The 27,967-nt window shown below is 41.3% G+C and overlaps 1 protein-coding gene across 11 annotated transcripts in view; it reads left to right on the top strand.

Annotated features, from left to right (window-relative positions):
* Positions 1-27,967, top strand: part of CEP170 (centrosomal protein 170) — a 141,304-nt gene that overhangs the window by 11,167 nt on the left and 102,170 nt on the right. For 10 of the 11 annotated variants that reach the window (XM_053301634.1, XM_053301627.1, XM_053301564.1 and 7 more), the window contains exon 2: positions 15,475-15,620. In XM_053301634.1, the coding sequence (XP_053157609.1) occupies positions 15,516-15,620 (105 nt within the window). In that variant the 5' untranslated portion in view covers positions 15,475-15,515. Of the gene's footprint in view, positions 1-15,133; positions 15,261-15,474; positions 15,621-27,967 lie in introns of all 11 variants that reach the window. The other variant, XM_053301571.1, reaches the window with a different exon arrangement.

Raw genomic sequence — 27,967 nt, 5'->3', positions numbered from 1 at the left:
TTAATTGCACACACATCAAAAAAACATGTGAACGTGCACATGTGCACGCCTTAGAGGGAACACTGCACACAGCCCTCAAGAACATATTTTGGTGTTGCACAGTGGGCTTCAGAGGGAAGGGGCAATGGGTGAAAATTGCCCCTTCCTCCACTGAAGTGACAAAAGACAGTAGTCTGGAACTTGCATTGCTGGACGTATGCAGTGCTAGTTTGGATGCTGACTAACAAATTTTTAGAAATGGAAAAAAAAATCCATTTAAAAAATCAAGTATGGCAAAAAATTCCACCCAACTTCTTTACAGATAAGATTTTGTAATGCTTCTAGAAACGTTGGAATCCTTAAAAGTTCCAAAGGGGAAAGCCACTCCATAACTGTAGCCCTTTATTATAGATTCGGCAGGGTGTTCCATCTTGGAGGTGCAATGGAATGTGGAGCAGGTGGTGGTTTCTTCAATACAGTCGAAGCTATACTGGATTTTTTAGATCTTTCTCTGTGTATATTAATGTCTGGTGTGTGTCCTTCTGATACCTTCCAGTTTTCAGAGACAGTTACTTTTCCTGTCTCTAGAGGGAAAGGTTGTTTGTTAGATGTTTCTTAGGTGGTCTACTATTAATGTAGTATCAACATCTGCTTTTACTTTTCAATAGAATAATTCATACTACAGTGGGGCTAGTGTTCCCAAAAAACTCATAGTGTTCAGAAACCATTATTCTGGTCATCCTGATGTGCTTTTAAAATAACAGCATTTTGCACACATGCAGGGCTCAATCTGTAGGTACATTGCCAGCATATGAAGTTATCCATAAAGTTGAACAGAACCCTATTGCTGCCCTTCCTTTTTGACATGTACACAGATATGCAGAGCTGCAGGCAGTTATGAGGAATGAAAGACCTGTGCATGGCTTGACTGATCATGAGCTCCTTGCCCAAGCAGAGGGGGCAAACTAGACAGGGCTATGTAAGGTGTTTGAAGGCTTTATATTTTAATAGGGTGCACTGCTGCACATGCACATCCATGGAAACATGAAGTGGTGAAAAGGGCCTCTATTGTACCCTCTGGTGCATCTTTTGTGTGCAGCTGATGAATCAGTAATGGATTTGGCTGAACCCCAGATTGGTACTCTTCTCCCTTCTTCTCATTCTCAGTGTTGTCCACCAAAGAATGCCAAAATTGAGTTTTATTTTAAACAAACGTTTCAAAAATACTGTATCATATCTATATACAACCTGGCATTTGCATCTCGAAGCAATGTACATAAGTTAAAATACAAGTATAAAATGGAATAAAAATATTAATTAAAACAATTTTGATTAATTTAAAGCCCGAGAAAACAGGTGTCTGAAGAGTACTGAATATTCTTTTGTATACTGCAACCAGATTTTACAATAAACAGCTAGGAAGGAGATACATGTATTTTATCTATTTACTGCTAAATGTATGCAGAGTAATAGCTTGCAATTTTTTTTATTTATTTAACATATTTTTATACTGCCCAAAGCCTATGTCTCTAGGTGGTTCACAGCAAAGCAAAACAAATGACAACAGAAAAGGTTAAAACATTAGTTAAAACAAAATAAATAACAGAAAAGTTTAAAACATTACAACAATTTAAAATTTTAAAACAATATTTAAAACTATGTTAAAACTATTAAAACAACATTTAATTAAAAGCCTGAGTGAACAGATGTGTCTTTAAAGACTTTTTAAAAGTTGTTAGTGATGGGGAGGCTTTTATTTGGTGGGCCACTGTGTGAAACAGGATGCTGGGCTAAATTGGCCTTGTGCCTGATCCAGCAGGGCTGTTCTTATTTCAGCAAGGAGCACATTCCAAAGCTTCAGGGCAACATTTAAAAGTGAATGTTGAAAAAGTGAGTATTATAGTTGTGGGGTGGGGACATTAGGTAGTTCAGGAGGTACTGGCAGATCCTGGCTTATCTGAACTAGCTTTTGAACTTGCTTATTCCTCCCTTCCCTTCCAGCCAATACTTTAGATCCGATTGGCTGGCTGAGTGGAGGCATTGCCATACCGTTTTAAATCTCTCACTGAGTACTCTAGGTGCTTTGCTTTCCCATTGGCTTCTCTGCAGTTTCTTCCCTCACAAAGCAGTGCTTCTTGTACATCTCCTGTCAGGATGTGCATGAAACTAGGCGGGGGAAGTTCAAAGGCAGGGGGTTGACTTTAAGGACGGGGGAGAGTGCACTTACCTCTCCCTCTGCTTTCTCCCCATGGTGCTCCATTGCGAACACGTGCTGGGTGCTTCTGTTTAGGAGCAGATGGGGCGGCAGGGAGGTATGTTGCTTCCCCGCCAGACCCATTTGTAATGGCGCACCGGCAGGGGAATAGCGGAGGCAGGGGTAAGTGCAACCTTCCGCGCCTTTAAAGCCAAAAACACACACACTGGCCTTTGAACCGACGGAACTGCCAGTTCCATGCACATCCTTAACCTTCTGTCCTGCCGCACAATTCTCTTGGAATTCAGGGTGTTTGATGTTAAAATCGCTTACTCTGTCAGTGTAATTGGTACAATCTGCTATTTTGACAATAGAATCATTTTGTATTTGGCTTTGCCTCTTCAAGTCACTATTTTGTGTTAGTGGCTCCCAAGATTCTGGGGGTGGGAGGACTGGCTCCCAGAAGCTTTAAGTCTGCCTTCTCCAGCTATAGATAAATCCCAAATATTAGGGGGCAGATTGCCTTGAGTAATAAATGTCTTCCTTTCTCTTTAAATACTATTTAACTTGCTCAGTTGAAGAACTGAAATATTGTACCTAAATAGGCCAAGGTATTAACCTACTCTTACCACATGGTTTAGGACAGGTCTATCAACACATTAAGATTAAATAATTTATAGAAGATTTATCCCTCCCCATAGTTCCAATTTTTGGATCATAGTTTAGGAACACATAGGAATTAATGACACAATACAGATTAGCTCCAAGATTAAAAATGAAAATGAATAATTGAGGATGGTGCACACTACATGAGAAGGAAAGAACACAGAAGAAGGAAAAACCAATAATAACAATAATAATATATCTATAATAATAACAGCAACAATATTGATAATAAGATTCAGCCATCCCAGGTCCTTGGGAAGTACTTGATGTCTGGATAAAACAAACCAGTCAACAATACCTGTCTGATTGTGTAAACAACAACAACAACAATAATAATAAAAACATAATAATGACTTTTAAAAACTGTTATTCTATTACTGAGGAATGTAAGTGGCTGTATGTATTTGGACAAAAGAACAACAAAATGATGAAAATCCTTGCATTTGAATGCATAATCTTATAAAGATAGAATGAATGTAGTCCATTTTTCTCTAGGCAGTTGGAGGAAAGCTTGTGCCATTGCTGGCACAACCTATACCTAGTAATCTGATTACCTTTACACACAGTAACATGTAAATGGATAAAGAGAATTAGGGATAGAATCTTGACCTTATTGGCTTGAGTAGTAAAGTGTTTGTTGTTTTTTTACAAGGATAGAGATTTATTTATTTATTTTTAATATTTTGCCTTTAAGGCGCAATGCCTAACATGGAAGCTTACAATAAAATACTGCTACATCTGTATATATAAAGCTGCTTGGGCCTCACTCACTCATTGACAACTCCCAGACCAAACTATAAAAGATAGAAACCTGCTATTTAACAGATAGGTTCAAGACACTCACATACACTAGCAGAAAAAATAAAAAAAAACCCAGAAAAATTCATTAATTTCCTGGAAAATGTGGAAAGCCTTCCCAGTGGAAAAGTATGGGAAATGATGCCTTCTAACAAACTTTGGACAGGTTGAAATGTAAAAAATGCAGAATACACATGTAAAGGGTAAAAAAATACTCCAAGTATAATCTGATCCACAAACCACAAAAGGCATCAACAATACAGAGATAATGTAAATACAGACAATGTGGGCTAATGAAAAGCTCCACAAGTGCTAAAGTGCAAAGCTATAGTGCAAAAAAAGTGGGAGGATAATAAGTCTTTCTGATGGTGTGCTGTGTTAGATGAATGCAATGTAGCATGCAAGAGCCAGCAGGAGAACAGATTAGGGCTGCTTGGACACACCTCTTACTAGCTTCCGTCAATTTTGGATGCCGCTGCACAGAACCTGGCAACGCCGTAGGTAATAGTGAGCTTAGAGTCAGAAAGCAGCATAGACACATACAGGTAGATATGGCGTGAATGGGTACTTGCATAGCAATGGGTGGATAAAGGAAGAGCGAATGTCTCTGTAATACAAACATGAAGTAGGACATGCTCACTTATTTCAATCTCCCCGGAGCCGCAGGGGCATTGTTGCTTTGCAAGTGGGATCTTTCTGAAATGGCCTTCAAGCACAGCAGACAGGAGGGCGTGACAATGTGCCAAGGTGAATGCCTTCCTGTGTTTTGGGACTTCCAAATGAGTAAGATATGATGCTAGGCAGGGTAAATATGTAAGGCATTCCCTGATGAGAAAATTCGTGACCCTGCTTAAATCAGTTTGGTGCTCTATATCTATTCTACACTGTTTAATAGAAGCTTTGACCTGATCATAGCCCATATTAAGTAGAATCAAGGGGGAAAGGCCCAAGGATGCTCTTTTTGCCTCAGTTGACTGTTTCTATTTAGATTGGTAGTCATCACATAAGGTTAAGGGAGCAAGACCAAAGGGGTGAAAGGACAGTCTGAGCCAATAGCTGAGAATGTCCACTGATACCCAGACCTCCACTTTGATCAGGCCTGTCTCCAAGCGCAGAGTGGCATTAGAGACATAACTTGGAACTTAGCTTTCCAATGTGATTATTCCTGATGCTTTCCTACTGTTTACTGATTTGGTTTTCCTCTGTTTGGTTCTGTTTGGTTGCTTCTGCTTGGTTTTCTTGCTGTGATTGTTCACATTGCCACAATTTTTGCCCTTTTCTCTTCATATAGCTTTGCATGAGGCTCCATCTGCAGAGCAAACAATTGCCCATCCCCTATTAGCACCTTTCGAAAGCATTGCAGTTTATACAATAAGGACCCCTAACATTTTTGTTGAAAAGCAGTGTATAAACTGATTAATAAGAAAAGCTGATGGATACATCTCTTACAGACAGTGGAACTACTTGCTTCAGGATTAAACTCAACTAGATTTGTTGATATTCAGAAACTAGTACTAAGCCAAGGATTTCATAATTTCTATCCATGTATTAACTAGGACTTTCTAGGTGCTTGCAAGCTGACTTGTTCTCCAAGTATGTGCAGTGTCCATACCACCTAGTGACCATAACCAGTAGCACACATATTTGGTTGTTGCATTTATACCATGTATTTCTTCCAACAAGGAACTCAAGGTGGTTTGTGCTGTTCTCCAACAGCAGTCCAACTTTTGACCAGATGTAGGACCTGCTTAACATTTGGGAATTAGGAGGCAACATTTCTGGATTGGAGGGTATGGCTTTTTAGACATAGATGGTCTTGGAACCTGTTCTACAAAGTTGAATAGAAAGTGCATGGGTGGGGGGGTGGGGGCAGGCAGGGACCAAGTCAGTAGTTGGTAGACTACAGGATGCAAGTCTGAAATTGCTAGTTTACACAATTCAGTGAGGTTTGTCTGGTGTTGCTTTTCCAGAGTGACATAATTACTCTTAATAAGTAAATATGGGGTGTAGCTAGTATCATGGTAGGTTGGCCATAGGAGAGAGCAAGGACTAGGTAAACTACAGGTGAAACTCGGAAAATTAGAATATCGTGCAAAAGTCCATTAATTTCAGTAATGCAAATTAAAAGGTGAAACTGATATATGAGACAGACGCATTACATGCAAAGTGAGATAAGTCAAGCCTTAATTTGTTATAATTGTGATGATCATGGCGTACAGCTCATGAAAACCCCAAATCCACAATCTCAGAAAATTAGAATATTACATGGAACCAAGAAGACAAGGATTGAAGAATAGAACAATATCGGACCTCTGAAAAGTATACAGTGTACTGTGCTTGATTGGCCAGCAAACTCGCCTGACCTGACCCCATAGAGAATCTATGGGGCATTGCCAAGAGAAGGATGAGAGACATGAGACCAAACAATGCAGAATTGCTGAAGGCCGCTAATGAAGCATCCTGGTTTTCCATAATACTTCATCAGTGCCACAGGCTGATAGCATCCATGCCACGCCGCATTGAGGCAGTAATTGCTGCAAAAGGGGCCCAAACCAAGTACTGAATACATATGCATGCTTATACTTTTCAGAGGTCCGATACTGTTCTATTCTTCAATCCTTGTCTTCTTGGTTCCATGTAATATTCTAATTTTCTGAGATTGTGGATTTGGGGTTTTCATGAGCTGTACGCCATGATAATCACAATTATAACAAATTAAGGCTTGACTTATCTCGCTTTGCATGTAATGCATCCGTCTCATATATCAGTTTCACCTTTTAATTTGCATTACTGAAATTAATGGACTTTTGCACGATATTCTAATTTTCCGAGTTTCACCTGTATAGAACTGTGATGCAAGGTAGCAGGATTATGGTCCTATAGATGTGGCTGTTAGATCACCATTGGTGACCAGGAATCTCTTCCAAAGCCTTGCCTGTGTGGATGGACACAAAGGAAGAATCTTCTCCCCTCCCCTTCCCTCCTCGCCCTGCCCCTGAGTTCTTCATGCACTGCAAAGAACTTGGAGGAGTGTATGCATCATTTGGTTTTTGAACAGAAATATTGTATAAGTGAGAGCAGCAGTGCAAACTACATTTCATCTAATCACACAATTATTTATTGCTCACAACTTACTGGAAAAGCTGAATGCACAAAACAGAAGGATCATAACCTCAGCGGAAAGGTATATGCTCTGCATGCAGAAGGTCCAAAGTGCAGCCCCTGACATCTCCAAGTAGGGCTGGGAAGTTGACCTCTGAAACCTTAGAGAGCTGCTGCTACTCCCTGGATATAGCACTAGGCTAGATAGACCAATGGTCTGACTTACCATTAGTCTGACTTACCAATACATTACTTATAGGCAGCTTCCTATAAGTAATGTATTGTAAGGTAAAGTGTGCCGTCAAGTCGGTGTCAACTCCTGGTGACCACAGAGCCCTGTGGTTGGCTTTGGTAGAATACAGGAGGGGTTTACCAGTGCCTCCTCCCAGGCAGTATGAGATGATGCCTTTCAGTATCTTCCTGTATCTCTGCTGCCTGATATAGGTGTTTCCCATAGTCTGCTAAACATGCCAGCGGGGATTTGAATCAGCAACCTCTGGCTTACTAGTCAAGTAATGTAGATTGGTGGAAAACAATTACAACTTATTTGTGGGTCTGTTTTCTGGTTCATCTGATCATAGGACTGTTCAGGCCCCTGAGGAGATCATACAGGCCAACCAGTCATAGACACTGTTCACTCTAAGGCGTGCGCTAAGGTGTTTTTGGATGTCCACTCAGTTCAATTTAGATCCCAATCAGGTTGAATCAGGAAGGCCCCATTCTGAATGCATGTGTGCACCTGCTGCCTTGATACTGCCGCCCAAAACAAAACTCATGCCTCACATAGATGAAAAAAATTAGAGGGACCACCGGTCATAGAGGCTTCTGTTGCAAAACTGAAACTGTTCACCAGTTTCCTCACATACCTTCTCATACAGAGGCCTTCTGGGCTTGCCAGTTGCAAAGGTAATACACAGCAGGAAAGACCAATCCTCCTATTGAGTTTTCTGAGGCTGCCAAAGGAGTTGGCAGAGCGGAGGGGCCAGCTTCTTGTATCAAGTCTGGCTGGGATACACTCAGAAGCAGCTAGAGGGATGTCTCCTTTCCATGTGTGAAGTTTCAGGCATTCCCTCCCTCCTCCTGTGATATCTCTGCATGACCAAATACTTTGGAGAGGGAAGAGGTAAGAATGACAATAAATAAATGGCTGGCTAACAGCAGGGCCAGACAAAATGTCTGTATCCCTAATAGGGCGGACAAAACTCAAGATAGCTAGAGAGGTAGGACTTGCTTGGATCCTCCCTATGGACCAGAAGAGAAGAATCCAGGATCCCATAGTATCCAGAAGAATCCAGGATCCCACTTTGCATTAAGCCAATTAACTATTTTCAAGGATAGAAGACTAAAAATTGTCAGCTTTGCCTCATTGATTAGGGAGGTTGTGTCTTGAGTAATTGCTGGTTACAACCACAATCAGCAAGTGCATATTTGCTTATGTTTTTAGTTTATTGATTCAAATTAAGAATTGTATTTGCATCAGTAATACTTTAGTTCAATGCTGGCAGTCACATCATCCGTAGAACTGAGTTACACCCATCACTTGGCTGCAGAATGTAGAGCTTCAGTTCCAAATTATGCAGATTATATTGCTGGTTTTGCAGCTGTTGCATCATCTATTTGTTACACTTCTGAGAAGAATGCATTTGCTGCTTTTTAGATACTGAAGTATGTAATTCCCCAGACTGTAAAAACAATACCTCTCCCTTTGAAAGAAAACTACAGTGTTCATGCAATAAAGACAATGCAACATTATTGTAATGCACAGAAAATATAAGCCCTGGCTAATGAGTCGTTTTTCCTAACTTAGCAAGTTTGTCATGAAATTTATAGGTGCTTAGTTTTTAAAATGTTGTGCGGGGTGATGGTGGTGCATGGATAGATAATGTGTAGGATTATATTGGTTGATTAAAGTTTTACATAAACTAGTAGTGGCACGCTGTGCAGAGAGGACTATTTATTTTGTATATATATTTGATTTGATTTGATTTTATAATTGTATATCCTGCTCTTCCTCCAAGGAGCCCAGAGCGGTGTACAACATACTTACATTTCTCCTCACAACAACCCTGTGAAGTAGGTTAGGCTGAGAGAGAAGTGACTGGCCCAGAGTCACCCGCAAGTATCATGGCTGAATGGGGATTTGAACTCAGGTCTTCCCAGTCCTAGTCCAGCACTCTAACCACTACACCAGTTATCCCTCGCCAACCGCAAGGGTTCTGTTCTGGGAAAACTTCATGGTTGGTGAGCAATTGAAATACATTAGAATGGGGTTAGGAGAATCACAGTCATGAGAAGACTGAAAAAGAAAGAAAAAAGACCCCAGAAATGGCCAAAAACCACCCGGAATCCCTTTAAATTAATAGTTAGCAAGAGGAATGAAGGAGAAACGCCAGAAATCACCCCAGAATCCCCCACAATTGCAAACACTCCCCCCCCCCCCAATTACCAAGAAATCTCACCAAACCATGGATACTCAAGTCACATTTGGTGAGACCTATCACAATTTCCCAGTCGGGGATACTCAAAACCACAGTTGGGAAAACCATGGTTGGCAAGGGGGATGACTGTAATTGGAGACATAGGAGTCATCCACTAGTGCCAGTGAAATGCCTACAAAGACATTATCCAAATCTGGCTATCTTGTAAGATCTAAGCTGAAACTATGTACTTTATATTTCAGACATATTCAGCTGGTCAAAAAACACTGTCCTCTCTTTCAGTGTTGTTTTGCCCTACAAACATTAACCTATTCATTTATACTCCTCTCCCTCATTGGCTTCATTTGCCCTCAGAAATGTCATTATGTAAGGTAGCCAAACTGGTTGATTATGTAGTATTGACATCATGCTAGATACATTATCCTTGAATAATTGGGATCATGCATATGACTGATTCTGTAAACATTGCCCTTGCTCTCATGTCATTCTGTTCTTAGTGACACTACCAGGCATCTAAATCTGAATGGCTATGTAGCATTGTGATGTCATCATGTTCATATGTGCACCCCAATCAGCTGTGATTGCCCATGTGACTGAACTAGGTAAAAGAAAGAAGCATTATCTAGATGGGTAGGAAAATAATGCCAAAATTGCAAGAGCAGATAGAGAAGATAATAGTGGACAGGACTGAAAACAATGACAATATCCTTTCATTAAGGGAGGGGTTTTTTTGGTGGGGGATATTTCTATCTTCCCTCACAGAAAGCACTGTTCTGTTTTTAGCATGAAAGTTGAAGTGGGAGAATGAACAGTCCTAATTACATCAATGGAATGCCACCTTTAAAAACAGCTCTTCTCAGAATTCTCTTTTCTATAGACTGCCAGCACTGGGACAACATTAATATTTTTGTCGCAAAAGATCAGTGGTGATAGATTCAGTTTCCACAGTGCATGTGTCCAATGCATGTGTACTAGGAGAGGTTGTTGGTATATACCACAAAGTAGGACCTACTGCCAAATGAACATGTATAGGACTGGGCTGCCTGTGTGTGTTCTATTTTCTCTCACTTTAACCAGTTCAATACAGGAGATGTATCATTCTGAGGAGTTCTAAAATATGTATCTGGGTTGCAAATCTTCCACAGTTCTGCCAGCTTTTTTTGCTAGCTCTCTATTCTTACTGTCAGGCTTTTATCTCTAAGAGTGCTACCTAAAGCTACTACGATTGCCAGACAATAAATATTTAATCCCTTTCAGGTTGTTTTTTTTTTAATTTATTCTGTTAAACATCAATTGGTGAATTTTTTTGACATTTTCAGCATTTTGATTCATCAATTCTGACCTAGTTATTTGTGTTCATTTTAAATGTAAATATGTTCTCTTCTGTTTCAGTATGCAAAAAGCAGTAGGATTTAAACTTTTTGAAAGGGATATTGGTTCTAAAAGATAGCAGTCATATGTGGACCCCATGCCTCTTTTTGCTTGGTATCGGAGACAAGGTAGAATATTTGCATGAAACAAGGAGTTTGCTCATGCTTGCTGCTATTCACATGATCTGCCTGTGAGGCATACTCTTGGCTCTTGCAAGGGCATGTGGCCAAATCACATGAGACAGCAATTCAGTGTTATAATAATCACACTGAAGGCCTGCCACTGGTGATGTAGCTTAAGGCATCACCTATCTCCATAGCAGTTCCTCTCTGAATAGTTAGACTGTATATCTGTGTACTTTTGCTGCTTTCAGGGTCTGAATGATAATTTTTCTTTTAAATACCTTTGTCTCCAGGACATCTACACAATAGCAGAGGAAGCAAATCTTGCCTGATTTCAGGTTACTTTCTTATGTTCTATCCTGGTTATGCTTGTTATATCCCAGGTATGAGGCAAGGCTACATCATCTGGGGCTTTTTAGTTTGGAAAAGAGGCAACTATGGGGAGAAATGATATATAAAATTATATTCTCTGTGTGTGTGTGTGTGTGTGATTGTATTTTATATGGTATATAAAATTGTGCATGGAGTAGAGAGAGTGGACAGAGATACATTTTTCTCCTTCTCTCAGAACACTAGAACCAGGGGTCATCCCATGAAACTGATGGCCAGGAAATTTAGGACCAGCAAAAGGAGTACTTCTTCACACAGCCCATAATCAATCTATGGAATTCTTTGCCATATGATGCAGTGATGGCCACTAGCTTGGATGGCTTTAAAAAGGGCTTAGATAAATTCATGGAGTACAGGCCTAACAATGGTTGCTAGTCTGGTGGCTATAGGCCACCTCCAGCCTTAGAGGCAAGATGTCTCTGAATACCAATTGCAGGGGAGCAACAGCAAGAGAGAGGGCATGCCCTCACCTCTTGCTTGTGGGCTTCTCAGAGGCATCTGGTGGGCCACTGTATGAAACAGGATGCTGGACTAGATAAGCCTTGGGCCTGATCCAGCGAGGCTGTTTTGTGTTCACCAGCCTATTTAATCTTTTCATGAGACTTATACAGGCAGGAGTTAAAATGTAGGAGGGACAAAGATACAAAAGGAAAATGATAATGCCAGTTTAAATGCATGCGTTACTAGCATATTGTTTTCCCATCGTAAATGCACATGCGGTCAGTGTGGTGAAGGACCGTGAGATGGTAACTGAAAATGTCTACTTTCTTTGAGACCCTACCTTATTATATTACCATCCTGCTAGCACGCAAGTTCTAATCAGGGGTCTGAAGCTGTCCATCTGTCTTGTACCTTTTTCTTCTTTACAGTAACTTGTATGGGTGTTCTTTTAATATATTCAGTTGTTGTTGGTGCGTGTGTGTTCATACTGATCAGTGTGTTATCAATACCAGCAGTGGGCACTATACAGCCTATTTGTGTCCACCCCCCACACACTTATTTCAGATTTTTAAAATCTTCTATAGTTTTGCTCTGATTTTAAGACTAAACGTATCTTTTTTTTCTGTATGTTGAATTATTGTGAAGGAAAGATCATTGCTTTGCAACTGTTGTTACTGGAGCCTTTGAGCTCTTAACAATATACCCATAATATATACAGCAAAACAGTAAGCAACTTTGTTTCATCTTAAAGCACAAGCCTTACCAAGTTTACTTAAAAATAACTCCCGTTACCTCTGTGGAACTTACTGCTTAGTACATAGGCTTTCAGCCTTTGACTCTAAACTTACAACTGTGCACCCTCCCTGATACCATATTTCTAATCTTGAGCAGCACTCTTCCGGTATTGTTTTACAACTACCATGAAACCATGTATCTGAGGACATGCACTTGCTTGAAGTTAATTATTTTGGAAATCTGGTTATATGTGGTAATGCTCAAGTATCAATCAAGCAAATAGGCCACAGTGGAGAGAGGAGGGTGCTAGTGATATTTGCCGGTTGGTTCTTCACCTGAAGGAAATATTCACCTGTCCCTCTATTGCAAGTAATTAGCAATATGCATGCCTACTACTACTAACAAGTTGTCTGAACAAATTAATTCCTGAAAAGAAACTTGCAGTCTGACTACTTTTCAAAAGGACCTGCAGTATTCTCTGTGGTTCAGTTTAAAAAAACAACCTTTGGCTAAACTCTTCTTTCTTTTTTTTCTTTTTTGGTCAGTGATTTCAGTTACATTTTCCTAAGCAATGATTTATCTGAGTTGCCAAATCAGTTTGGATACATAATTGGATTGCAAATTAGATTGAATTATTTGAAATAGGTATCACCATATTTTTTTGAAAACTATTTCTATTTCCTTAAAACTGCCTAATGTCAAAATTTACAACTTTCCAAAACATATTTGCACCTCTAATTTATGTTTAACATTTTGAAAATACCTTCAAGTGCTTTAAATATATTTTTAATTTCCCCTTTATACTCCCAAATATAGGGCAAAACCCAGCTTTTGCTTCTTGTATAACTAATAACTGAAACACATAAAATGTCTCTTAATTCCTCTTTACAGATACATTATCTATAAGGAGAAGCTATATATTTTGATTGTGCAGGCAATCTAACCACATGGAAATGAGAAACCAAATAATGGGTTTACCATTAAAGTAAACCATCATATTCATTTTTATTTGATACTAATGAAAATTAGTAGTGTTCAGGTTATGACCCTGGATAGGATACTTGAATAAGTTTGCTAGTATTTGGAAGGACCACTTCTTGCTATCTTACTGCCTAAGTTAAGCCACCATCTAGATCAATATCATGAATATCAAAATACCTTTTAACCTCTGAGTTGCTACAATTGCACACCCAGGCCCCAGTAAAGACAGGACACATGTAATTTGGAGAAAATTAGGGCCGCTTTATTGACTTAAGTACAAATAACCTGCAATGAGGAACTAACTCAACAGAGTATGGGTGCCACCCATATAGGTCGGCCTCAAAAGGAGGACTATCCAGAGCAGGGCGAAGGACTGGGTGATTCAGCCAGGCACCGAGCCCTGACATCATCACACTGTGAGGTTTTATCCCTGCTGAGGAAGGCCAGCCTGACTCACCTCAACCTGTAAAACTCTGGGTGGTGAACCAAGCCATCCTCCTAGTAGGGGCAGTTCCCAGCCCCATGGCCACCGAGCTGTTCCTTGGCTCCCTCGCCCTTTAATTGGTCCTCAAGTCCAACACCATTACCAATACAGCCTACCCAACCCACACACAACTATAAAGTGACCAAGGGAGTCCTAAGCAGTGGAACCTTATGAGGAATGTCAGAAGTCAGTGAAAGAAGGCCACACCTGGAGCCAATCGGGTGTGACCCAAAAAATTCCTACTTGGCCCCAAAAGGCTATTGGATAACCCTCACTGATGACGAGATGGGTGAGTGAGTGCCTTACCCCAGAGCAACTAGGAGAAAGAGAAGAGAGCCTGCCATTTTATGCAGGTGCTCCCTCACTCCCATTAGCCAATCACTGATACGAGCAGGGGGAGACAAGATGGCAGGTCATGTGCCTGCCCGTGGAGCTGGGGTGCACAACTCCGCCCCTGGCTTTGCCATGAAATACAGCAGCAGGGAGCGGCTTTTCTGCTGGCAACAGTTATACCACTACTTGTAATAATACTAGCAGCAATGTCTTTCCCCGGTTGTAAAACATATAGTAAAAGAAAAGTGTGCCGTCAAGTCGATTTTGACTCCTGGCGCCCACAGACTGGGCGGCCTTTTTACCCAGGCTTTTATATAATTGTCTCTGCTGCTGCTTCTTTGTATTGTTCTTTTTTTATGCTTGTATTTTAAATCTTTTAAATCAAATTTGTTTTTATATTTTATAAAATATATTTTATATTTTAATTGTGGCTTTTTTATAATCTTGCTTTTAAATTCTGTGTAAACCGCCTTGGAATTGTTTTTAATGAAAGGCGGTATATAAATTTAACAATCAATCAATCAATCAATAAATACAGAGCCCTTTGGCTTTCTTTGGAAGAATACAGGAGGGGTTTACCATTGCCTCCTCCCACACAGTACAAGATGTTGCCTTTCAACATCTTCCTATATTGCTGATGCCCGATATAGGTGTTTCCCCATAGTCTGGGAAACATACCAGCAGGGATTCGGTATATTACCACTATACAGCAGGTATTCGAACCAGTTCAGTATGTTAAAGCTCTTAGGGTTGCTTTATTTATTTTTCCAGTTTGTGTGTAGGAAAAACATTATATATTAATGCATTAACACATTTTGCTGCATGCTCACGTACTGAGAATCTTTTGCTATCAGACATAGGAAGCCACTTTATACAGAGTCAAACCGTTGGTCCATCTAGCTCAGTATTGTCTGCAAACTGGCAGCAGCTTCTCCAAGGTTGCAGGCAGGAGTCTCTTTCAGCCCTGTCTTGGGGATGCCAGGGAGGGAACTTGGAACCTTCTGCATGCAAGCATATAGATGCTATTCCCAGAGCAGCTCCATCCCCTAAGGGGAATATCTTAGAGTGCTCACATGTCTCCCATTCAAATGCAAACCAGGATGGACTCTGCTTAGCAAATTCATGCTTGCTACGACAAGACCAACTCTCCTCCCAGCTGTCACAACTTCCCATTGTGTGACACCTGGCAAACTACACATGTACAGTCTTCACATATGATGGTGTTCGTGAGTATTTTCTTACATCTGTGTATGGAAACATTCATTTATGCAATGTTTAGTGACATAAATTTAAAGTCCTGTGTCTGTTGTAATTTCTCCAGGCACTGGAAAACATTTAAAGCTCAATAGCATAGGAAAAAGAGGTGAAGTTTTAAAAAAAAAAAAACATACAAAAAACCCTATAATATATATTTCTCTTTATCTTGGTGTCTCACTGCAGGATGACGTAGCCTTGCTGAGGATTTATCAACTAAGCAGAAAATGAGCTTAACATCTTGGTTTTTAGTGAGCAGTGGAGGCACCCGCCACAGGCTGCCACGAGAGATGATTTTTGTTGGAAGAGATGACTGTGAGCTGATGTTGCAGGTAATCTACAGTTGAAGCACTGATCCAAGTTTGGATTTAATATCCTAGACACACACTTCTTTTTGAGGATTATGTTTTGAGCTGTTAAGTATTTTGCTGTCTCATTTCTAACTTCTGCTAGCAATTTAATCATTCTTCTCATTCCCTGTAGAAAAACAGGAATAATGGACTACAGTGACTGCATACCAAAAAGTTTCCCTTTCCTTCCTTCCTTTTTGCTATGACCTGAAATTTATTTATTTTGTATATCATATTTATATACTGTCTGATATATACATCTCTAGGCAGTGAATGAATGAATGAGGCATATAATCACATACATTTTGTCTCCATTTGAACAAAGAGCATTCCCTCACTTCTTCTCCAAAGGAATTCTCAAGGTTTAGAGGCGATTTTGTGAAAAGGTCTTCTGGGTGGCACCTCCACTTGTCTGCTATCTTGTCTATGGTGGTGTACACAGTCCAAACTACAATATAAAAACAAAAACACTTTCACAGAATAAAAACCAATTAGAAACAATTCACAGAATGAACTGAATAAAAACAGTTTATTTATTTATTTATTTATTTATTTGAAACATTTAATTTACTGCCCACTCCAAAGACTCTGGGCGGTGTACAAAAACATGCAAAGCAAGACAACATTAAAATTATATTCTAAATTAAAAACTAAAGTAACTAACAAAAAAGGAAATAACCAAATAGGTAAACTGCAGGGCAAAAGCCTGGCGAAAAAGAAAAGTCTTCAATAGAGATTTAAAAATCAGTCTCTCAAGCCTCATGGGCTGACTGGGTTTTATATTAATTAAAAAGAAAAGGAGAATCTCTGGTAGATAGTCTTGCTGCCACCAAGCATTCCTTAGTTAACAGAGTTACCTCAGACTGGAATGGGAACGCTAAAACTTCCAGTCCACCCTTTACTTTGCTAGAAGCAAACGGTTCCACTTATATATGTTTATGTGGGGAAGTAGCAGGCTTTGCTATCCCATTTAAGGGCATGTAGACTCATGCTTCCACCTCTCCCTATGCCGGAGTCAGTCAGACAATCTAAGAGGGCTTCTAAAAACAAAGAAAACAATTTATTGGTTTATTATCCCACCCCTGCAAAAAAAGAATAAGCCAGTTCTGGATTTCCCACATAGCTATTGCAAATAATATTGGCTTCGTGGTTACAAGAGTTTTTCAAAAAGCCCAGATGGTCTCAGGCAGTACTTAACTTGGTCATTTACTAGGCTAGTGTTGAAGACAGTTACAAGAAGCAAAAACTTGAGTATACAAAGCAACACACACAAAAGAAAATAACTTCTAACCCAAGTCTTAAAACACTTTCTCCTAAGTCTATACTTCTGAAGCCATCATCCTTGGCTTCCTCTCTTTGGACCTCACCAGGACAGGTGAGACTAACCCCTGCAGTCCCTGACCCCCAGGGACTTGCAGAACTCAGCCTGAGAGAATCTGGCAAGACTCAATTGCTCCTCTCTCACCTGGGCACACCACCTTCTTCCCAAGAGCCCTTTAGTTGTGCCCAACTTGATAACTGATTGGGTCATGACCTAAGGGCTACAGAATGTCAATCAAGGAAAAACCACCTTTTATGTTAACCTTACAATTTCTGGTTGCCCACCCACTACAGGTAACAGGGTTCATGACAAAGAAGGTGCTCTCTTAAGTACCCGGGACCTAAGCTGTTCAGGACTTTATAGGTGATGATCAGTACTTTGTATTTCATTCAAAACATATCGGCAGCCAGTGCAGTTCTTCTAGAATTGGTTATATGGCCCCTTCATTTTGTCCCGGAGACCAACCTGGCTGCCGCATTCTGTACCAGTTGTAGTTTTCAAACTATGTACAAAGTGCATAGTTTGAGTGCATTACAGAAGAGTACACTCTACTCACCCTGAGCCATTTTTGGAAGGGTGGTATAGAAATCGAATAAATAAATAATAAATACTCATTACAAAAGAGTGCAGAGTGCAAGCTACGTAGAGTACATTATAGTAGTCAAGCTTGGTGGTCACCAGTATATGTACCACTGTGTTAAGGTAATTTATCTCCAGAAATGGGCATGGCTGATGTATCAGCCACCGAAGCTGATTAAAAGTGCTTCTGGCCATTGCCTCAACCTGAGAAACCAGAGAGAGTTTTGACCCAGGAGCACTCCCAAGCTACATACCTGATCTTTCAGTGGGGAGTGTAACCCCATCGAGAACAGGCAGATCTAAACCATCTCTCGGGTCTTAACCCCCCACCCTGTAATCAGTACCTCTGTCTTATTTGGATTCAACTTCAGTTTATTATCCTCATATAGCCCATTACTGCCTCCAGGCAGGCATTTAGGGAGGTTATGCCATTTCGTGATGAAGTCAATAAGGAGAAATAGATTTGGGTTTCATCAGTATATTGATTACATCCTGCATCAAATCTCCTGATGATCTTTTCCAGAGGTTTCATGTAGATATTAAAGAGCATTAGAGACAATATGGAGCCTTGTGGAACTCCATAGAGTAACTCTTGCTTTGCAGAGCAACACACTCCAAATGACACCTGGAATTTACTTGAGAGCTAGGACTGGAACCACAATAAAATAGTGCCACGTAATCCCACCATCCTCAGATAACCCAGAAGATACCGTGGTTGATGGTATTGTAATTGTAAACCTCCCTGAGCCATTTTGGAAGGGCGGTATAAGAATCAAATAAATAAATAAATAAATAAAATAATTGAAAGCCACTGAAATCCAAAAGGTTCAGAAGAGTCATACTCCCTCTGTCAGTACCTAATTGGAGATTGTTATAGCTCCTGCCAGAGCGGAAGGGGGTGTTTACTGGGGTGAATCCTTAACTGTAAGGGATTCACAGAAGGCTGCTACCATCCACTTTATTTTAATGTGGGTCAAGCCACTTTCTCCATATAAGATTCCTGAGGTGTAAAGTGGCAAACCCCTCCCTAAAAGGGGCTGAGCATTCCTAGGCCTCCAAAGGGGTGTGACTAAGGCAGACCCAAAATGAAGAGTAGCACACTTCACCAAGGGTTTATTAGATTAAAAGAAAAACAACTGTCTCTTCAAAAAGCAGATTGTAAGAGAGAGAGAGAAGTTTCTCATTAACCAGGCAACACAGATTCAAGCAATACAATAAAGGAAAATAACTTCCCTCTTACGTTCGACTGAACTGGCCCCTATATTATTACTCGCTGGCAGGGGCCTTCCTGCTGACTCCAACCTCCTTTCCCATTTCCCCAGCAGCTTCTCAACCAGCTGCTTCCTCAGGGTACTCTTGGGACAGAACAGAACAAAGCTGCTTTTTCTTCTGCTGGTGGCTGTGAGTGTAGATCCCACTCAGTCCTCTGGATTGGTCCTTCTGTTTCGATTTTTCTGGGACTCTTTCCCTTAATAGGAAAGGCCCACTCTCTCAGCAGTTACTCTGAGACCTAGTCCACCTTCAAATCCTTCCCATCACTACAGAAATCATCCATGAGGCCAACCAAGGCAGTCTCCACCCCATAGCTCACTCGAAAGCCAGTTTGCAAGGGGTCTAGATAATCAGTTTCCTCCAGGACTGTCTGGAGCTGAGAGGCCACCACCTTCTGTCACCTTGCCCAACCATGGGAGATTAGAGACGGTACTATAGTTTCCTAACTCGGGGTCCAATGTAGGTTATTTCCAAGTATGGTCTAATGATAGCTGCAGCTAGATTTAGCGGCTTGGTTTGAGCGCAGTTCATACTTGAACCGAACCAGGAAAACCAGTTTTTTGCGCATCCCTGTCCCATAGGGAACACTGAAGTCCCTCACTACCAACAATCTGGGTGACTCCAATGCCAACCCTGCAACAGGTCCATCAGCTCAGTTGGGAAATTGGAAGTGGGTGAGTAATAGAGTAATAAGTGGAATACATTTTAGAGTAGTCTTTCAACAATACTGTTTCCTGGTGTCAAGTTCAAGTGGAATAATTGTTCATTTTGATTATAACTGTTAAGTGTCTTGTGGCACTGAGACTTGCAATTTATTGCAGCATAAGCATTTGTGTTCTACAGCTCGCTTTATCACAAGCTCTAGTCCACAAAGACTTATGCCCCACAAAGACTTATGCCACAACAAAGTTGTGTCTCTTTAAGGTGCCCAAGATTCTTTTCTATTGCTGCTCCACAGTTCACTTGCTAAAAATCTGTTAGATCCAAGATTCGAAATAAGTGTTGACAATAGCATTTTGCTACTGTTTAGCAAAATCTATTGGATTATTAAATAAGCACTGATTTAATTTCTGGTGTTGAAAAGGTACTTAGAAATGTTCCAAAAAACACAAGTATTGAAATCCAGACTAGTGGATTTCAGACCTCAGAACAGTAGTAAGTACATCTGCTGGTCACCTCCAGACCAAACTACTGCAATGCGCTCTATGAGGGCCTCCCTTTGTACATAGTCCGGAAATTGCAGTTGGTCCAGAATGTGGCAGCCAGGTTGGTCTCTGGGTCATCTCAGAGAGACCATATCATTCCTATCTTAAAAGATCTACACTGGTTGCAGATACGTTTCCTGGCAAAATACAAGGTCTTGGTTATAACCTCTAAAGCTTGGGCCCTGGGTATTTAAGAGAACGTCGTCTTTGCTATGAACCACACCACCCATTTAGATCTTCTGGAGAGGTTCGTCTGCAGTCGCCACTGGCTCGTCTGGTGGCCACTCGGGGACGGGCCTTCTCCATTGCTGCCCCGAGGCTTTGGAACACACTCCTTGCTGAAATAAGAGCCTCCCCATTTCTTACAACATTTTAAAAGGCAGGCAAGACTCATTTGTTCACCCAGACTGTTGTAATGTCTTAACCTTTTTATTTCTTGTTTTTCCGTGGTTATTCGGAGCCCATCCATTAACATAGGGTTGTGTACCCATCATGCCTCAGTAACAGACAGGAAGTTATCACAGCAGAACTTTTGGTTAGCAGTAGGTGGAGTCCCAGGGCCCCAGTTCCTTTCCTGTATTACTTCAGAGAACAACATGCAGAGAATGCTCTTCAAACTGAATGCCCATTTTCAGGCCTGTTTACTTTGCTTTTATCAAATTCCAAACACCCTTTCCTTTCTAATTCAACCTTTGGATATTCTATTTTGAGTTCTTTCCTTAAATTTATTTGGGCGTGCCTCTTTAGTTTTCATGGATCCTAGACCAACAGAAGCCCTCACAGGCTCATTATCACAGGGCCCCCCACTTTTATCAGAAGCCCCATTTCCTCACCCATGACCTCAAAGTCTGGTACTCTTTGGGGAGGGGGAATCGTTTCCACTGCTTCCCATTGCAGCCCAGCCAGCAACGCCAAGCTCTCCAGTGAATGGAAAGCAGCCAATTAAGCTGCCCTTATCTTCCTCCATCCAACAGAATCCTTTGTTTAAATGCTGGGAGCGGTGAGTAATGCGGAGCTGGGGTTAACTCCGAGGGCAATCATCCCCTCTTGGAAGATGCATCTAAAGGGCTCAGGGACTTTTATTGTGATGGTATTCGGTAGACATTTTGCCTGTCCCTCCCCTCGGCTCCCTCCCCTTCTCCAGTCCACTACGCAGGGCAATTCCTTTGTTTCAGTGGGGCCTGTTCCTTCCCCAAGATCTCCCAGTGCACATCAAAGGCACTTAAAAACTTTTCTCCTCCTCTGTGAGGACAGTCCTCTCAACAGACCTCCCTCCACGAGGCAATAGCCACCCACCCACCCGGCAGGACATCCCTTGTCCTGTTCAACCTAATGTACCATCTAATAAACTATCTATTTAGTAGATGAGAAATCTCCCAGGTAGAGATTCCCCACCAGTGTCTTCTTCTAAGCGTCTCCTTCTAAACGCTGCTTCCGAGCGACAGACTTGATATTCTCTCTCGCCTAGGGCCATGAGAACAAATGGTGCTATATCTAACCCAGAAGCCCCATGTAACAACCAGGGGCTGGACACAGGGAGACTATAATAAAACATAAAACATAAGTTAAACAGAGTCTACCATGGTCTAGATTTGAATGGGTGACTGTTCTCTGTTTTATGATATTCTCCATTCTAGCCGAAAGGACCCATACCCTGGTTGGGGATTTTTTTTAAAAAAAATTAAAAAATTCTGCATATGTCAGAAGCCTCCTCACTCCCATTACAGCAGAAGTTCTCAAGGTCTCAAGGAACACAGCTTACAACTGTGGAGACTCAATATGGAGACTCATGTAAGATTAAGCTAATCTACTTTGGTCACAAGTAATTGATGATAGTAAAAAACAAAACAACACCCTATGTTTTCCTCCCATCTACATTTGGTCAGAAAGAGACCTGGGCAACATGGTGCCTAAAGAAAGAGCTAGAGGCCTTCTGGGTAGAAAACTAGGGGAGTAACCCCCAGGAAACTCCTCAGTATACTCTGTCAGTACAACGGTCATAGCAGCATTGATAAATAAGAAAGAGGGAAAGACATTATTTCACCTAGCCCCAACACCTAGCCCCTAGTGGTCATGGGGGTGCCCATTGCAATGTCAAGGGATTGGTTTTGCCAATCCCCCCCCCCTTCTGTAGCCCAACTTGCCTCTGGAAAATATGTTCTTGAGGATTGTAGGACTCTTGGGCCATTTTGGGGGGAGGCCTAGGCAGTTACAAAAGAACAGCCCTGCTGGTTCGCTTTCAAGGCCCATCTAGTCCAGCATCCTGTTTAACACAGTAACCAACCAGATGCCTCCAAGAAGCTCACAGGCAGGGAGTGAGGGCTTGTCCCTTTTCCTGCCATTGCAGAGGAGTGCCAAAAAAAAAAAAAAAATCCCTCGCCAAAATACTTTTCTGCATATATGAAATTAGTCTTATGGATTTGGCCTTGGAGTATGATCTGGAAATTTGCTAAGCCTGTTTCTCCTACCACGTGGTGTTAAGGCTAAGAACACAACCTCCAAAGTCTCTTGCTTCGCACTTAACTTATTGAGGAGATCCTCACAATCGGCAAAAAGCAGGCTAAGGGAGCCTAGCCCAGTTTTTTTTCCCGATCGTGTGCTGCAACAGGAGCTGCAGCAGACCTCCTAAAGTACCGCTCCCCTTGGCCGAGATTAACGGAGCGAGCACTCCATTAACCTTGTCTTTTTGATCGTGTGTTGCTATGGTGCGGCTCCGCAGTCTGGCAACACATAAGGAGACCCCTGCCGGGAGGCTGAAACAAACCTTCCAGCCCTGGGGGTCTCTCCAGGATGCCCCATGCACTCGCGTGGGGCATCCTGTAGCTTCCAGGGGCCATGTGACCCTCAATCCCTACAGCCCCCGCCAGCTCCATGATGGAGCCGGCAGTCATGTGGGTGGCCGATCCGGCTGCCCAGGGCTGCAATTGTAGTCTGCAGGGAGAGCAGACCCTCAAACCCTTTTAAGGTGGGTCTCACTGATCGTGAGACTCGCCTCATTCTATCTTCTAAATCAGTGATTCTCAAACTTGGGTCCTCAGGTGTTATTGGACTTCAACTCCCATAATCCCCAACCAAAGGCCACTGAGGCTGGGGATTATGGGAGTTGAAGTCCAGTAACACCTGAGGACCCAAGTTTGAGAATCCCTGTTCTAAATCATCAGATGGCAGAAACTAATGAATGTAGGCAAATACATAGAAAATGATGCAGCAACTATTAGCATATGAGCAGAGAAACTTGTTTCAGATGGTACAAGTTCTGAATATAGGATTTAAAGACACTGATTCTCATAGAAATACAACAGGTCAAGTGTAGTTTGAAATATACATTATTGCTTTATCTGAGCAGAATAAAGTGTAGCATTAAAATCTAATCACAAAAGTTAACCATTTTTACGTGCAGTTGCTTGCTGTATGTGGTGATATAAAGATTTCAGTAGTGCTATACATCTGTTGCTATTCTTTAATTATGTTATAGGGATCTTTGGTTTCTGAGCTTTCTATAATTTTAAAAAAATCATTCTGTTTCTGATCACAAGGATGCTGCCTTAATCAAACCATTGATCCATCTAGTCAAATATTGTCAAGAATAATTGGCAGTGGCTCATCAGCATTTCAGAGTGGGGTCTACCTGGCAATGGGAGGATTTAGATGGTCTACATGACTTGCACGCTCACAGCCAAACAGCGCTGGTGTGAGAATAAGTTATAGAAACACTTTGAACACTTAAAAATTCTTATAGAATCAATACTTTTAATCTGATAATGGACTACTTTGTTAACTGACAATTGTTTTGTAGTGAGACTGAAGATTACACCAGGCCTTAAAGTACTGTAATAGGCTCATGAAAAGTTACTGAGTTTACAGCATTTCAATAATTAGGAATACAGACTCTGTCATTTAAAGGCTCTTTTAATTTTTCAGTACATAGGTGTTAGCTCTGTTTGCTATAAGTCTATTTTTTCTCTAGCTTTTACTAGGTGCCAGTGGAGGAGGGAATGGGGGTGAATACATCAAATGTTTAAATTAGGAAATGCTGAAAGTGAAAAAGGATGGGATTTTGAGTTCACTGTGATATTGGATAAAATAAACAAGTTCTAGTATGAATTAATCTGCCTACTTACTTTTACTGTCCCTACAACTGTACTTACTTTGGTCCAAATTGGTTAGGCAGTTCACAAGTTAACCCACTTGCACCTCAAATTTTCATGCGTCCACCATCTTGAATTGGTGTGGAATGACATCATCACAAACTATGCGTTTAAGGTGTCCCTACGCTTGTAACAAATTTGGTTCAAATCAGTTAGGTGGTTCACAAGTTTGGCCCAATTGTGCCTCAAACATTTACGCTTCTGCTATCTTGGATCAGGATTCATGACATCACAAACTACACCACTGAGGTGTTCCTAGAACTGTACCCATTTCTGGTTCTTATTGGTCCAGGCATTGCAAAGTTGATAGTGAGACACACACACACACACACACACGCACACACACACACACACACACACGGAATGCCAGGTAATCTCATTAGCCTACTAGAAAGTAGGCTAAAAATATACACAGAAAAATATCTAATGTTTTTATTTCAAAATAAGGCAAACTAGATGTCAGCTTTGTAGTACTGTTTGAAAAAATATGTAAGTAATGAAATAACTAGAGAGGTGCAATGATAATAATTGAACTGGAAATACTGGGAGAAGTCTTATGATAAAATTCTCACATGAGAGAAGAGTTTGCAGTTAAATCATCTTTAAGAAAAAATGAAAGAATTGCAAGAGGATGAGTAAATCTAGCCTTGTTTATCAAATGTTTTGCTTCATTTGGGTATCCCTTGCAATCTAAGCTGTATTCAATAAATACACTAAAATTGGGCAGGAGCAGGCCTCTTAACATCCAGGGCAGATAAGTGGAGCCATCAACAGGCATGGAATTTAGGCAGATAAGTTTTATTTAGGAAGCATATTCAAGGGATAGTAGGACAATGAAAAAAGAATATGTGTGTTCAAGAAGCAGTATGTATTTGTTTAGATAGGGATGTTGGGTATGAAAATTACACCTTCTGTGTAGTTATAATCAAATATGATCAGTTGGAATAAATCATTTATATAGAATTGGTCAGAAAACACAGATTGGAGGAAATGTTTGTATTGGTATGCCAATTTGGCAGGAGGGGGGGAATTCTTTGGTATGAAATTTTACAGCATTCATTATTGTTCCTCTGATTTGGTATAATCCAGAAACTATATAGATATACAGGGTAAGCTCTCCAGTCCTCTAAGATGTGCATCTGTTAATGACACACAGAATGTTTTCTGGAAATATAGCTGCGGAGTCAGGCAATTTAAGTGAGGCAAATTTTTGTTATGCGATGCTTCCTGCCAGATGAATTCCCATCACAGTCTGTTACTGTCCTGCTTAAGAGGCATACAGTTACACTGACTTAGATGGCTATTTTTGTAACCAAAAGTGAAGCTAAGGTAGCACAGAGCGATCCTGCTACACTCCTCACCCCTATCTCACCTCTGTGAGGCATGGCATATGCTGCATCTGACAAAAGGTGTAACTCTTTTTCTATCTAGAAATTGTATGTATGTATGTATTTATTTATTTGGGGTATTCTGTTATAGTAATGCTTGTGTTGCCCATACAGATAAAGTTGCTGTAATTAATACTGTTTAATTCAGGCTACATTTTGCCTTGCTTTATAGTCACCTACTATTAAGCTATCGGAAGTTATTTTCCCAGAAATCCTGATCTATATAATACGTTAATGACAGAATGTCGTTTGGTTCAAGCCATGGTCTTGGTAACTCTTCTTTAATTTCATAATTCTGAATGTTGTCCTTATCTTCATGTAGCTTTCTTCCCCAGATGCAGGGGCCTCGTTCAACACTCATGTTGCACTAGCATGCTGTTCTGCTAAAGTAAAGCTATAGTTCAGTAACACAGTGCAAATAAAGGAATCTTGATCCTTTGCATTCATAAGGAATGGGTTCTGTGCCTGCGTAGGGACCTCACAGACCGATTAACTAGCTCCTCGTGCTGCCTCCAACTGCCACGCACATGACTGTGCTTCCGTTATCCATTCCGTTACCCATTTCTTATGATACAACGGATCACCTCCAGATCATCTGTTACAGGTGAACAACCTGTTTTTCCAGACTAGTTCTTACACCAGCAGAAGATGTTGGTACATTGCACAATGCTTTGTATATGTCCTGAAGAAGGTTTCTACTAATGGTTGAACAGCACTGCAAAGCACTTTATGCTGATGCAACACTGGATATAGGCCATTGTTTCTGCTGCCACCTCTGATTATATGTGTAGTTCGGCTAACCATGAGCCTGGTTATGAGAATGGCTTCTTAATCCCTGATAAATATACTGGCCAACATGATGTGCAGCTTACCACCTCGGTAATGGTCCACCCCGGGATTGTTGCAGACTTCAAAGGCAGACCCAACACTGCTTTGAAGCAGTGATTGTGGAAGCTGTATTTCTGCAAGTTTCCCCATTTGTGATGATGGGGAAACCTCCAGAAATGCATCTTCTGCAATCACATCTGCAGCATCCCCAGGGGAGACCAATAGGCTGCACAGCATGTCAGCCACTGTAATTAACCCTTCCATTTGCATCCTAAATGAATGGTAACAAATGTAAGAAATAAAATATGCATTAACATTACTGAATTTTACTTTGATTTCCAATAAATCAATTCTTCATCCATTGTCCAAGAGTTCTTAATTATTATTACAGAGGCATAATGAGGTAGACGACTGGAGCGCAAGTGGAGAAAGACTTGGCTTGAATCCGACAGATTGCAACATAGAGCTCATTTGAAGACCTATGCTCAGGCGATGCGTGCGGCAAAGAATCTATTCTTTTTTGCCCGTATTGCATCCGCAAGTTCACGTCCGGTGGAGTTGTTCAGGGTTGTGAGAGGGCTAGTGAGTGCCTCTCCTCCCTTGAATCAGAATCTGGAACCATCGATAACCCGCTGTGATGTGTTTAATGAATTCTTTGTGGAAAAAATCTTTCATATTCGGGCTGACTTAGACTCCGTCTCCACAATTACTTCAGTGTCTGATGTGGAGATGTCCAGTGATTCCTCTTGTGTGATTAGGTTGGATCAGTTCCAGTTTGTGACTCCTGAGGTTATGGACAAGCTGATTGGAACAGTTTGGCCTACCACCTGTTCTCTTGACCCTTGCCCGACATAGCTTATATTATCTGGCAGGGGGTTGTTGTAGAAGGCCTGGTAGAGATTATAAATGCATCTCTGAGGGAAGGTAGGATGCCTCCTTGTTTTAAGGAGGCAATTATTAGACCACTTCTGAAGAAGCCTACCCTAGATCCCTCGGACTTGAACAATGACAGGCCTGTCTCCAACCTTCCGTGGCTGGGCAAGGTAATTGAGAGGGTGGTGGCCTCCCAGCTCCAGAGAGTCTTGGAGGAAAATGATTATCTTGACCCAAACTGGATAAGGGGTAGAGACTGCCTTGGTCAGCCTGATGGATGATCTCCAATTGGGAATGGACAGAGGAAGTGTGACTTTGTTGGTCCTTTTGGACCTCTTGGCGGCTTTCGATACTATCAACCATAGTATCCTTCTGGAGCGTCTGAGGGGGTTGGGAGTTGGAGGCCCTGCTTTGCGGTGGTTCCGTTCCTACCTCTCGGGCAGGTTCTATATGGTGTCCCTTGGAGACTGCTATTCTTCAGAATCTGAACTCTTGTATGGTGTGCCTCAGGGCTCCATATTGTCTCTAATGTTGTTTAACATCTACATGAAACCGCTGGGAGAGATCATCAGGAGATTTGGTGCAGGGTGCTATCAGTATGCTGATGACACCCAAATCTATTTCTCCATGTCAGCATCATCGGGAGAGGGCATAACCTCCCTAAATGCCTGCCTGGTGATGGGCTGGATGAGGGATAACAAACACAGACTGAATC

The sequence above is a fragment of the Hemicordylus capensis genome, chromosome 1 (assembly GCF_027244095.1).
Source record: "Hemicordylus capensis ecotype Gifberg chromosome 1, rHemCap1.1.pri, whole genome shotgun sequence".
Lineage (NCBI taxonomy): Eukaryota > Metazoa > Chordata > Lepidosauria > Squamata > Cordylidae > Hemicordylus > Hemicordylus capensis.
Note: the sequence above shows the minus strand (reverse complement) of the source record. Positions and strands in the feature narration are given on the sequence as shown.